Source organism: Rhinolophus sinicus, chromosome 17 (assembly GCF_057876585.1).
Source record: "Rhinolophus sinicus isolate RSI-liver-muscle chromosome 17, RSI-T2T, whole genome shotgun sequence".
Classification (NCBI taxonomy): Eukaryota; Metazoa; Chordata; class Mammalia; order Chiroptera; family Rhinolophidae; genus Rhinolophus; species Rhinolophus sinicus.
In genome coordinates this window covers 163,277,858-163,291,845 of record NC_142517.1, presented here as the reverse complement: position 1 = coordinate 163,291,845, position 13,988 = coordinate 163,277,858, and the positions used below count along the sequence as shown (strand labels likewise).

At 34.7% G+C, this 13,988-nt stretch overlaps 1 protein-coding gene across 6 annotated transcripts in view; it reads left to right on the top strand.

The window, feature by feature from the left end:
- Positions 1-13,988, top strand: part of ATF2 (activating transcription factor 2) — a 73,753-nt gene that overhangs the window by 11,606 nt on the left and 48,159 nt on the right. For all 6 annotated transcript variants that reach the window (XM_019727477.3, XM_074338262.2, XM_074338286.2 and 3 more), the window contains exons 3-4: positions 8,027-8,101; positions 9,553-9,622. In XM_019727477.3, the coding sequence (XP_019583036.2) occupies positions 8,070-8,101; positions 9,553-9,622 (102 nt within the window). In that variant the 5' untranslated portion in view covers positions 8,027-8,069. The remainder of the gene's footprint in view (positions 1-8,026; positions 8,102-9,552; positions 9,623-13,988) is intronic.

Here is a 13,988-nt window from a genome sequence, read left to right as displayed (position 1 = left end):
TTACCAACATGCCCCTGTGATTATCTAGTTCACCTAATTGAAATCTTTCCATGTTTTCCAGTAGGGTTAGGAAAACATTTTCTTTAAAGGGCCAAACAGTAAATATTTTAGGCTTCATGGGGGCCACATATGGTCTCTGTTACTTATTTATTCTTCTTCCCTCTCTCCTCTCCCCCCGTCTCATACTCAGGGTACAGAAGACTCTCACGTCACCCAGTCATAGAAGCATAGTCAGGCATCACAAACTACGTTCCATCATCTTGGCTGTTTTCCTATGCCTACTCCAGTCTGGCTTTCATTAATTTCTTAATAGTATGAACATGACAGAAAATACCCATCAGTCCTAAGTATGATTTTTGGATCTCTGGTGCCCACCTCGGTTTGGCTAATTTCTTTTTTCCTTTTTACAAATTTCCTGAAGCAGTAATCTGATTGGCTTAACTTGGTCAGATGTGTCCCCTGGTTTGCTTGAACCAGGTATGTCAGGGTAATGGATATATGGGATTGCCCTTTGTTGGTAGTCAGACTCTATGACAGGAGTATGGATGCTGAGGAGAGATGACTGCTCCAGTATGCGCCTTATTTCCCCAGGTTCCCATAGAGTCTGGGAATGTCTTTGGTATTGTATGTATATCACAGAATTAGTAGTAGTAGTTTTATTTGTTTCTCTTCCTTACTAAGCTGACTTGGAGGACATGGACCATCTCTCTTATTCTTAATATGGCAGTGGGTACAATAGGCAGTCAGATGTTTTCCAAATCAATTTCATAAAATAAATTGTATTAGAAATGTTTGGGAATGCTGTACATTGTAGTAAACACTTAATATTACCCTTATTTTAAATCTGTTTTGAAATATGCTTTAAAGGTAAGAGGTTACAACATTTATAGGTCTGTAACCAATTAACTAGATCAGTCAAATTCACATTTTAGAAATTTCTGAAGCTAGTCACCAGAAATTTATTGTCTCCCATTTGTTAAGAGTCGTTTACCCATGCTATGTTCTATGAAGTGAGTTACTTCTTATTTATTTTTGATAGAAATGTAAGTCAAGCACATACTTTCATCCACTGAATCATTTGAATGATAGAATTCAAAATGTCATGGGCATATTGATGCTACAGTCCACAGGATCATCTATCTTGCTTAACAAATTTGACCCACATTTCATATTTTTTAAAAAAGGAAACTATCTAGTTGGACAAATAATTGTCTGATATCACTATCACTCTTCAAATCTCTATTCAGGTCTGGAAATTGTTCTGGTATAGTATGATTCTGTTTGCTCTTAACCTTGCAGTACAGAACATAGTTTTTCTGCTCTTTGACATCTCATAACATGAAAGTTATAAACCAGAAACAAATAGAGAATTATTAGAGAATCCGTATGTTTTGCAGCATTTTTCTCATACAACTACTGTTACAAACTACATACTAATTATATAATGGTTATATAGTGAATTACAGTGCATATTATTTATATAAAACTTAAACTTCTATATGTTTTTTAAATTTAACTTCAAAAAATTTTTAAATTCCTGATATTTTTTTTATGTTCAGAATCTTTTAAGACTAAGTTGCCCACATGATGTCCCATTATCCCCAAATACTGTTTTCTACAATAAGACATTCTGCGAAACCACCATACAACCATGAAACTCAAGAAATTAACGTTAATATATTACTACCATCTAATTTGCACATCACATTTAAGTTTTGTCAATTATTCCAATAATTTTATATTTATAGCAAAAAGATTCAGTCTAGAATCTCACATTGCAGTTAGTTGTTATGTTTCGTTGGTCTTTTTACAGCTGAAACAGTTCCTCAGTCTTTCCTTGACTGTGATGACTTAAACACTTTTGGAGGTTATAGGTCATTTATTTTGCTTCAATTGGGGTTGTATAGTACTTCTTCATGATTAAATTCAGGTAACGTTATCTTTTGCCTTGCTATCGTGGAAGTGATGATACGTCCTCCTTGCATCCTGTTGGGGGCGTGTGACAGTGGTTTCCCGTCTGTCTAGTGTTGTTAACGTGGATCAGCTGACTAAGGTGATACTTGCCAGGCTTTTGTGCTATAAATTACTCTTTTGCCCTTAGTAGTTAAAATGTATTTTATAGGGAGATACTTTGAGAGTATGTAAATATCCTGTCTTATCAAACTTTCAGTTTATTCTTTTTTTTTTTTTTTTGCAATAAATGCTTTTTATTGTATGCTCATTTCAATGAGTAACATTTAGAAATAATAATCCCACGTAACAGTGACAATCTTATTTTACAGCGTGTACATCATTTACAGCCACATAACACACAATTTTAGATTTTCCAAATTTAATATTCTGAATTTAAGAGAGATAAAAAATTTCTTCTCAAGGAATTGATTCTTATCTAGTGCAAAAACAGAAAGGTGAACATTAGTCAAAACACAAAGCCACAATATAGCATGAAGTAAAATTACATTTGAATTATGTTGAACAGCTGAGTGTAAACATGAAGCAACTAAAACTTAAAAGTACACATATGCATTACATTTATGAACAGGATTTTCATTAAATTTCCCTAAACCAGCTTTTTATATTAAGCGCCATTTTGATTTGCTGCATGCTAACACAAAGCGTTGTTAAAGGGATGCATATTTTAAATTTGTACACTGTAAACTGAATATCCACCTCCGAACTCTATTGGCAGCCTAGTGTTTTGTTAAATACTGCATAAATACTGCCTCATATTGAAAACACATGTTAATAATATGGTATATAGATTTTTAAAATCAGAATTTTCAATAATGGCATAAAATTGCACCTTTAAACATTAGAGCAAGTAAGACTAGAACCATCATACTTGCTAAGACTGTCCTAAAAAAACCAAAACCCTCTAAACATTATAATATTTAAGAAAACTGTGTTCTCTCAACTTAATCGTTAGATCATTAAGAAATATAGTGCTAACTTTGTTTGCAACACTACTGTTGCATCCGTTTTAGAAATCCGTATTTGACTCAAATATACTTTTGTCATATAAGCTACACTGAACAACAATCAACTCGAACATCAGAAAAAGGGGAACTTTAATCCTTAGACTCCACCTTAAGACGTCAGCACAGAATGCTGTATTTCAAACATCCTGTCCTGCGATAAAATCTTAGCAGCTCTGAAATTGTTAGTAGTATTAAATTAATCTAAACTGTTTTCCAGTGAAATTTATTTTAATGAATACACAAACTTTTGTCATTTCTGGAATTCAATTTCCAGGTACCATATAAAAGGCTCAATGACTAAATGCAGTTTATTCTTTTATATTAGTATGGATTAATGGAATCCTGTTTTTATTCACCATATGATCCACTAGTATCATTATTTATTTTGATTCTCAAATTGTCCTGGATTTGGCCGCTTTCCAACCAAATACACATGTAAGTCCTTCTTTACTTTCTGGCACAAGATACTTATGGCTCATCCTGTGCTTTCCCTGCTCCAGTCCTGGAATCAGCCAAATCTTCAAGGAGCCCAAGTTCCTTTTGGTGGAGAATGATATTTAGACAGCAAGATCTGCGTGCTGAGTGGTCTTATTACTACTGGGGTATCAGTGTTCCTAGGCCCTCTCAGTGGACACAGCTAGGGAAATACATGAATATATATGCACATATATATGTACACACTATCATATGTATTTCTGTATATTATATCTATATTGAAACTCATGAGTTTACACCAATATCGCCAAATCTCATCTAATACAAAGGCTCATTCTGTATAATTACCTCCACTCAGTGTGAATTTGCCTTTACCCACCACAGGCTTGATATATTTATATTTACTTGTCAGTCAATCACTGTGTGTGTGTGTGTGTGTGTGTGTGTGTGTGTGTAATGAATTACCTGCTGTCCCCATGTCCTCTGCTCTTGATCAAGTAGATGTCCTCCTGCTTGCCCTGATATCCTTTGCTGGACTGGTGCCAACCCTATTCCCTACGTCATGTGGATACCTCCTTAACCTGCTTGGGCATTGAAACCCCACATCACGCTCTGTACCCTTCCACATATTTTCCTCGCCCAACTCAGACTCCCCTCCATCTCCTCCTCCGCACCCCCCCATGGACCCCTTTCTCACCCTGTCCAGGTTCTGACACTGCACTGGGCTGTCTCCCAATGCCCTCCCTCAGCTGCCTCCGATGAAGACACCCTTATATATGTTTTTTCTGGAGGCTTGGCTTTTATATTAATTTTAAGTTACACGAAATGGTTTGCCAGTTTCTCCCATTTTCTTCTATTCATTTTTCATTAAAGTGTTCTCTACTATTTTATTATTGGCATTTTATATTATGTGTGATTTTTCTTTGATAATGGATCAGTTGATTGACTCTACAAGTCCCAAAAGACACTTTCTGTACTATTTTTTTTAAAGGCGATTTACATAAGAACTGCATAGTTGGTAGGCACAGAATAGCAAAGTGTAATATGTTTAGTAGAGCAAGACATACCATTTGGCAGGCGTAGTGTAGCAGTAGGAAGGTTCTTGTCCCATGGGTTGTTTTTGTTGTTGTTGTTTTTTACTTTGAGTAAGTCATTGCGTTCTCTGGAACCGCATTTGTAGGCTGAGTAGCTAGGACCAGGTCAGGAACACAGTGAGGTACATGAGCACAGATCCGTATCGTGAGAAAGAGCCAATGATCTATATGTGAGAGAATGCTGGACTAACATTCTGGTTTTTAAGAATCAGCAAAGGGAGCTCCAGAAAAAACATATAGTTATTTCACAGATAACTATAAGCCTCCAGAAAAAACATATAGTTATTTCACAGATAACTATAAAGGACCATTTTATATATATGAAAAAGTTCAACCTTATTAGTGTGTCAGGATATGCAACTTTAAAATTAGTTTTTTCACTAATCTGACTAAAATGTTAAAAAATAATATCACGTATTGGTGTGGGTATTGAGAAATGAGTTCCTGCTATACACTATTGTAAAGTAGAAGTCAACACTATATTTGCGGGCAGTTCAGCAATGTAAATCAAAAGCCTTAAAAATATGCCTTCACTTTGACGTAGTAATTTCACGTCCAGAAATTCATCCTGTAGAAATTAAAGGTATTGTGCAAAAATTTATCCTCAAGAATATTCATTGAGGATAAAAATCCACTAATAGAAAATTAGTATCAAATATACGGTGATGGAAGGAGAACTGACTGGGTGATGAACACACAATGGGGTTTATAGATGATGTAATACAGAATTGTACACCTGAAATCTATGTAATTTTACTAACAATTGTCACCCCAATAAATTTAATTAAAAAAAAAAAAGAAAATTAGTTATAAATGTCTTGTCTGTATGGTGGAAGACCATATAGCTATTAAAAATGATGTCTAAGATTTAATGATACCACTATTTAATCATGTGGCAGAATTTAGATAATTACGTTTTAAAGGAAGTTGTACTGTTTTTACAGTTTTTAAAGTTATGTATCTGTATACATTGATGAGACTGGAATGTTACACAGTAGTTATATCTGAATTGTGGTATTTTTTGGGTGGCTTTTATTTGTTTATTTTTGTTCTTCTATATTTTTCTGGGAGCAAAATTTAAAGTTCCTTACAACATCTTAGATAAAGATGTACTTTAGTTCTGAACCCCATTTAAAACTTAATCTTTAAAGGTTTTATATACTTATGTAAGATTGATTATGTGGGATACTTAACACTAGTGGAAATTGCTCTGGGTATGTAGTAACAAACAAAACTTAAAGTATATCTTTAACCACGTTTGGGATTCTAAAATAAAATGCCTTAAGCAATGAAATAGAGAAAATAGAAAGAACACATATGTGTTTAGATGTGGAATTGTCTTAGAAAACTGGAAAGAAGGGTTCTGAGCTGGATGCTTGATCAGTTAGTGTAAATTCCCTCCCTATCCTGGAGGCTTTTGAGGGCAGGTATTTATCCTAATTCACCACTACATCCCTAGCGTCTGGTGTAGTGTCAAGCACAAAGTAGCCACTCAAATATTTGTTGATTGAAAGAAGAAAAGGGGAAACTTGGATAACACTAGATCACGTGGGCAAGGAAGATAAAGGAGTTTAAGCAGAGCTAAGAGAGGGATTAGAGAAACCAAAGAAACTGACTTCTTTTCCATTTTGCCTGGACCCCTACTGTTTCCTCTCTCTGACAGTGGTTTTCCTGCCAGTATAGGTGTGGATGCCTGCCACAGAGAGGTGTGTGGTGATAATCCTCTGCTGCAGTTAGTGACTTCCCGACAATTTGTAGTTGAACAAAAGCCTCCCTTCCAGGCTTCCCTAGGAGCATATTTCCAATCTTGCTGTAAAAGGGAGATAAATCTGGATTTAGAGGCTCGAGATTCAGTGAGATTAACAGAGATGGCATTTAAGCCTCACAGAGGAATGATCATCATTTATGTCTGTCTCAAGGTGCTTCAACTGTTATGTTTAGTTACCTCACCTAAGGTATTAGTAAAACAGTAATAAGGAATGGGAATTTTTATTGGTTTACTGGGAAATAGGCTGATATGTAGGTAAGGACCTTCTTTTTTGGAGGAAGGGGACAATTGTAGTGGTGGAGGTGTGGAAAAGATGAGAGAGAAGGGTACTAAGGGTTTAACTCCCTCAGAAAGCATTTGTAGAACTATCAGATTGGTCCCTGTGCTCTCTCTATGTTCTCCTAGTATTTTAACTCTTTTTCTTACCAAAGGAATTGAAATTAGATTTCTGCATTCCTTTCTTCTGCTAGAGTGAAAGTTTCTCAAGTGTGGGGACTGTTTTTTCATGTTTGTCTCTTGGTGTATATTTAATGTTTAAATGTTTCTGAAACTTAACTAAGTTTAAATATTGCTTTGGTTTTTCAGAGCAATTTTATCTGCATTTCCTTATTAGTTTTAGAAGAGTTTTTTGAGTTAAGATAAAGTGAACTAAACTTATTTGACTTGTTCATGTCATACAGTTATTTATCATTCCTTAATATTTAATAGGTAAATGCTATAAGCTAGGAGGCACTGTTTTAGGTAGTTACCCCAAGGATAAGTTCCTTATCAAAGAGAAGCCCACATTCTACTGGCAATGATAGAAGCATAACCTTTATAGGTTTCCTTTGGGTTATTCTAGTGTTTTATTCCCTCTTCTCACAGACAGCATGGTAAAGTTGGATGTGAATGAAGAAATGGAATCCCACTAGATACAAATTTTGCCTGGCGCCAGGGGAAAAACTTTCTTCTTCCTATCTGCTATACCAGATCACTCTTAACTCCAGGACTTGGAACTGTGGCTGTTTATTTACACACTTCCCTACATGATTTAGACACTTTTTCTGAGCAAGACATCCTTGACATTACATTTATAAGCAAAAATATACAAAATAAAATTTTTCTCTTAGCTTATTTGAATATGCATATATAGTTACAGTGTTCACCACTAGATGGGATTTCGGTGAATGTAAGATGAAGTAGTGTTAGCCGAGTTTTAAAAATGGGAGGGCTGCTGACCTGGATAGTTTCAGTATGTTGTCTTTAAACTGGTACCTGATGAGTAAGTTATAAAGTTATGAAAGTGATAGCTGCTTATATAGATCAACTACATTACGGGACAAATATAATAGATTTTGATGAATGAGGCTGAAAACCTGACTACCACCAACTACATTTCAAAAAATTAAAAGCATTTTAAATAGATATTTTGAAATATTAGATCTCATCTTTCTCATCTGACTTCAGAAGTCAGGCTTTTCACCCTTTTATTGGTTACTCTTCAACTACAGCTATAAAGGCTAAATTAAATATTTCATCCTCTTAATGATGGAGTTGGATATATTAATATATACCTGGGTTTAAGGCATTTTACATGGGTGTTCATATTTCAGAAGCATTACAATATTACAAAGACTTTTAATAGTGACTGGATTTTTGGATGACAGTAACGTTATAGGGAGTGTAATTATTTGAGTGTTTTTACTTTCTACAGTGTTTCAAGAAATGTTTCAAAACTATTATTAACAGTGGGAAATCACTTTGTTTTGCAGTATCATTGCCATGAAAAAAAGGACGTGATAAGTTGTTCAACTTATGAAATTCAAGTTACGTGTGAATTCTGCCAGGTATGTATGCAATATTTGGTATTTTTAGCTAATATTTTAAATTATAAAAATCTTTATTTTCTACGTAAATATTTGGGGTTTTCTTTTTTGTTAATAAGAAAACACTTATCTCGTATGTAGTTTAGCTGATACTGTGTTTTTAAATTATCAAATAGAGCATCAAAATACCCTTAACTATGACAAACATGTTTTAGGGTTTTAGTATCTTCTAAAATGAATTCCAGGTAATACTAGTCCCAGGAGATGTTCTGTGAAAAAGAAAAAGGGTTCAAATAGCAAATGGATGTGGCAGAAATGCTATATTCTAGTTGCTCCTCTAGTCATTTCTCTTGAACATATTAATGGCTCTGAAAAGTCCTACCAAAAAACAAAGTATTCCAGCATTTTCCAAATTTGTTTGGCCACATACCTTTTTTCTGTAGTAGCTATTGTCATCCCTATTTAAAATGCTTTGGGAAACATTGCTCTGCAGAGTTCACAAGCTAGTGTTGAAAAGTAAGTGTTGCAGAATTTTTAGTTGAGTCAAATACAGTGTATACAATTTTAGAAAGAAAGCAAAAACAAAATAAAAATCTACAAGTTGGTAGAAGGAGTAATTGAAGTCTAAATAGAAAAGTAGGAAAATAATCTTGACTCAAAAATGTCTTTTTGTAGTTGTTTTTTTCAAATCAGGATCCAAAAAGGTCGCCATATTGCATTTGGTTAGTATGTTTATTAAACCTCCTTTAATCTAAAACTGGATCCCCGACTTCCTCTCTTCTTTTGTTCCCCATGATATTTATGTATTGGAGAGACCAGGTCTTTTATCCTATAGAATTTAGCTAGTTGCAACCTGGTGGTGTTGTTTGACATGTTTTCCTGTCTCCTGTATTTCCTGTAGTTGAATCTAGAGAACCTTGATTAGATTCAGGTTTGACTTTTTGCCCCCAAGAATACTTCATGTGTTTTCTATTGCATCATATCAAGAGGTATGTAATGTCTATTTGTCCCACTTTTAGTGATGTTAATTTAAGACTGTCCTGTGAGGTCAGGTGCTGTCAGCTCAATCCAGCCATTATAATGTTCCCATCACCTTTTCTCCTAATGGTTTTATCAGACGTTGATGATAGTTGGCTAGATCCATTATTTCATTGGAGGTTAAAGTGGTGATTTTGTAACTACAGTATTTCATTCTTTCTGTTGAACCGGAAAGATTTAGCCTGGTAAACCAGGATCCTTAACCTTTTTTTCTATAGTATAAAATGTGCATGTTACATATATGCGTATTTGTTAACTCATAATAAGAAGATGGAAGACAGGGTTAAAATGTCAGTAAAAGTGTTTTATTTCACATTCAAATAGAAAAAGTAATAAACTTAGTGGAAAATCAAATAATATTACATTTTAAATTATTTTTTATTTAAAAATCTATACGGTAAAACATTTAGCCATCTCTTAATGTTTTATTATAGGCAATACAAGGACCTGTGGAATATGAGTGATGACAAACCCTTTCTATGCACTGCCCCTGGATGTGGCCAGGTAATATATAAATTACTTTAAATCATTATGTGTATTCACATTTGTTAAAACAACTGATGACAGTATATGTTGTCATTAAAAGGATTCTCTTACAATGTTTTGTACAATTTTGGAACTAAATGAAAATAACCCAGAAAAATTTAGGGAAGACGTTCTTCTTTTTCCTCAATAGCATTATCTAAGTTTTAAAAAATTCAGTACAATAGGGAAGAAAAGTTAAGTCTTATAATGGAAAGGTGGAAAACCTGGACAAAGTCCAGGGTTTAAAAATATTTTCATTTGACCATTATTGGTTGAAAATCATTGTAATCTGCCTAATTGGAAATCAGATGTATATTATCTTATATAAAAATTATTTTACTGGCTAAACTCTTAAGAAATTAATATTTACTTGAGAGTATTACTAATATATTAATGTTCTTAAGTCTAACATCTTTAATACAGAGCATGTGTGGGAAGCATTTTTAGAAAATAGTATTCAGTGTTGTTTCAGAAAATAACATTTCAGTGTATTTTTAACAGGCTATTCAATTATTAATATATTGCTCTTATAATTACTCTCATCTTAAAATAACTAGACACTAAGGAATGAAAGAATAAATTTAATGTGTAGTGAAATTGCAGAGTAACATAAAAACTGTAAATCATTAAATAAGCATTAAAGTGTCTTATTGGCTCTTGTTTCCTTTAGTTCATATTTTAAATTGAGGTATAATTGAAAACTTCACCTGCTTACAGTGAAAAAAAAACTTCACATGCTTACATTTTTCCCCCCTTTTTCCGCCTCCCCCCGCCACTCCGGTTCAAGCCGTTGTTTCTCAGTCTAGTTGTGTAGGACACAGCTCCCTGGCCCATGCTGGTATTATGAGCTTTGCGCTCCCCCTAGCTGAAGCAGTCGGTTGGTCGCTGGTCGTTCGTCAGCCGCTCATGGCAGTTCTCGCTGGCAGCCAGCCTCTCATGATGGCTGCTGGCCACTCACACCGACCTCCGGCTGCTCATGGCAGCCCAGCTTCAGGGAGAGCCGTTCACACAGCTCACTGGCCCATGTGGGAATCAAACCGGAAACCTCAACGTTAGGAGTATGGAGTTCCAAACACCTGAGCCACCGGGCCAGCCCAATTTGATACATTTTAACAGATGTATATACACCCATAAAAACAAAACCACAGTTAGTGTAGTGAACATATTCATTACCCCCAAAGTTTCCTCATGCCCATTTATTATCCCTTCCACCCGTCAAACACTGACCCTACCTTTGTCACTATAGATGAGTTTTGCATTTTCTAGAATTTTTTATAAATGGAATCGCACAGTAGGTACTTTTGTCTGGCTTCTTTCATTGTGACTAATTAATTTATAATTTCTCCATATTATGTATCAAGGTTTTATAGTAAAATAAGTCCGGATCTTATATTAATTTTTGCTCCAAAAGACGCATTAGAGCTGATTGTCCGGCTAGGTCTTATTTTCGGAGAAACACGGTAGTTAATTTCTTTTCATTGAGGAGTAGTGTTTCATTATTCCACAGTTAGTTTATCCAAATGTTTATGGATATTAAGGCTATTTCCAGTTTTTAGGCATTTCAAATAAAGCTTGTGTGAATATTTGTATACAAGTCTTTGGACACATGCTTTCTTTTCTTTCGGGTAAATACCTAGGAGTATAAATGTGAGATCAAATGATAGATATACGTATATTTTTTTAGGAAATTGCCAGACTGCTTTCCAAAACAGATGTACCACTTTACATTCCCATCAACAGTATATAAGAGATCTTGTTCCTTATCTTTGCCAAATTTGGTGTTGTCAATCTTTTAATGTTTTTCACTGTGTGTATGTATACTGATATATCATGTGGTTTTAATTTGCATTTCTTTGATGACTAATGAAAAGAGGAGCACTTTTCATATGCTGTTGGCCATTTGTATACCATGTATTTTGGGAAATATCTTTTGAAATCTTTTGCCTGTTTTTTAAAAATTCAGTTGTCTGCCATTTTGTTATTGAGTTTATGAGTTCTTTATATATCCTGAATACCAGTTCATTGTCAAATAGTATTTCCAAGTCTGGTTTACATCTTAATTTTCATAATAATATTTTTTGATAAACAGTTGTTTCTAATTTTAATGAAGTCTAATGTATTAATTTTTCTCTTCTATGTTGTTTTTTGCGACTTGTCTAAGAAACCATTGCCTACCTTAAGTCACAGAGATATTCTTTGTTTTCCTCTGAAAGCTTGGTTTTTTATTTAGGTCTTTGTTCCATCTTAAATTCATTTTTGCATATGGTGTGAGGTAGGAGTTGAAGCTTACTTTTTTTCCATGTGGTTTTTCATGTATTCCAGCATTATTTACTAAAAAGATTTTTTTCTTCATTAAATTGCTTCATCTCCTTTATTGAAAATCAAATGACTCTATAAATGTGGGTCTGTTTTTGAGCTTTCCATTCTGTTCCTTTCATCAGTCTGTCAAGTTTTTTTGCCAGTACACTCTGTCCTGATTACTTTAGCTTTACAGTAAGACTCCCAGTGAGGTAGGGTAGGTTCTTCAATTTAGTTTTCCTTTTTCAAGATTGTTTTGGATAGTCTTTTAATTTTAGTCATTCTGGTGAGAGTGTAGTGGTATCTTGTTTTGGTATTAATGTACATAGTGTCTAATGATGTTGATCAGGGGAAAGATAGGAGTTACTGGGGTTGGTGCTATTTTAGATTAGTTGATCAGGGAATGCCTCTCTGATAAAGTGACATGAGAATAAAGACATGAAAATATGGAGCAAATCTCACACATACTTAGAGTTTTCCAGGCTGAAGGACCGCAAGTAAAGGCCCTGAGGAGGGAATGGTCTTGGTGTGTTGAAGAACAGAAAGATGACTGTTGTGGCTGGAGCATATTGTGATCAACGGGGACAAGGGTAAAAATGAGGTCGGAAAGGTAGAAGAAAAAAGTCCATGCCCTGTAGGGCTTTGTACACTGTGATAAGGTGTTGGGTTTTATTCACGGAGCTATGAAAAGCCATTGCTGAGCTAAGAGTGGAAGCAGGTAGAATATAGTCGGGCAGCAGTCACATGAGAAATAACACTGGCTTACATTTGGAAATATATTTGACATTCATTTTTCTAAAAAGTCAGGAAAGCTAAAAACTACAATTGCCAGAATGCTTTGCAAGTAGGGTTCTGGCTATAATTTGAGCTTCCACCAACCAGTTTTATTCATTCTGGTAAATTGCATTTACTCTTTGGATTTGGTACTTAGTTGAATGGAGAGAGAGGTCGTATTACCCAAGTCATCCCTTTTACTGGAGTGGATTGAATAGACAAAACATGATTCTTTAAACTAAGGATTACAGCGAATATAATGTTTTTAGAGCCAGCCTTTGGATAATGACCAGTTTTGTTACATTGTTTTAGGAACTATTCATAGAAAGTCAGTCTCAAACAAGCCCCTAATTCCTTCTTCTGTTTTCTTAAAATAGTAAGAACTGTTTGTTATCATGTGATTGACGTTTTACCAATACACATGCCATTTTTAAATAAAAAGTATTACATTTAAATTAACTTAAATTTAACAAAAAGAAACATTGCTGAATATAAAAATAGGTTGTATACATGTGTCATAAGAGATCGTTTCTTAAAAGACCTCTCTAATATTAAAAAAATTAAGTTAGAATTGTTTTTAGACTCCGTATTATGAAAGGAGTTAACATTCACACTTCCTCCTACCTCTCCTTTCCCATTTCTTGATGTTTGATAATTATTCTATTTTTACATTGTCAAGGTTTATATTTTGTCTGATAACCTATAATTCCCATATTTGCTTAGTTTGCTTCTGTATTTAAATAGTATAGATAGAGAAGAAGGGGGAGAAGTAAGCTTTAAGGCACTCCACTGTTTAGAAATCAGAAAGAGGGGACGGATGTAGCAGGAGGCTGAGAAGCCACAGATAGTGACGAAAATCGTGTCCTGGAAGTGAAGTAGAAAAAGTGTTTCAAGGTGGGGAGTGAACAATGTAGTCATAGTTGTTAGGATTAGGTGAGAATTCAGTATTTATAATTGGACTTAGAAATATGGCAGTTATTAGATACATTGATAAGAGTAGTTTCAGTGAAGTGGCAACGACGACAGTGTGATTGGAGTAGTTTAAAGAGAAAATGGGGAGAACCAGAAGTGGAGACATTATAGGACCGCTATTTCTTGGCAGTTGACTTAAAGGGAACAGTAAAATATAGCTGGAGGAGGCTTGAAGCTGGAGCTTTTTTGTTTGTTTTGCATTTTAAAGTGGGACTATCACAGCATATCTGACACTGCAGAGAGAGGGGACTATTGCAGGTTGGGGGTCCTTATGTAGGTAAGAGGATGGGGTCCAGTGCTC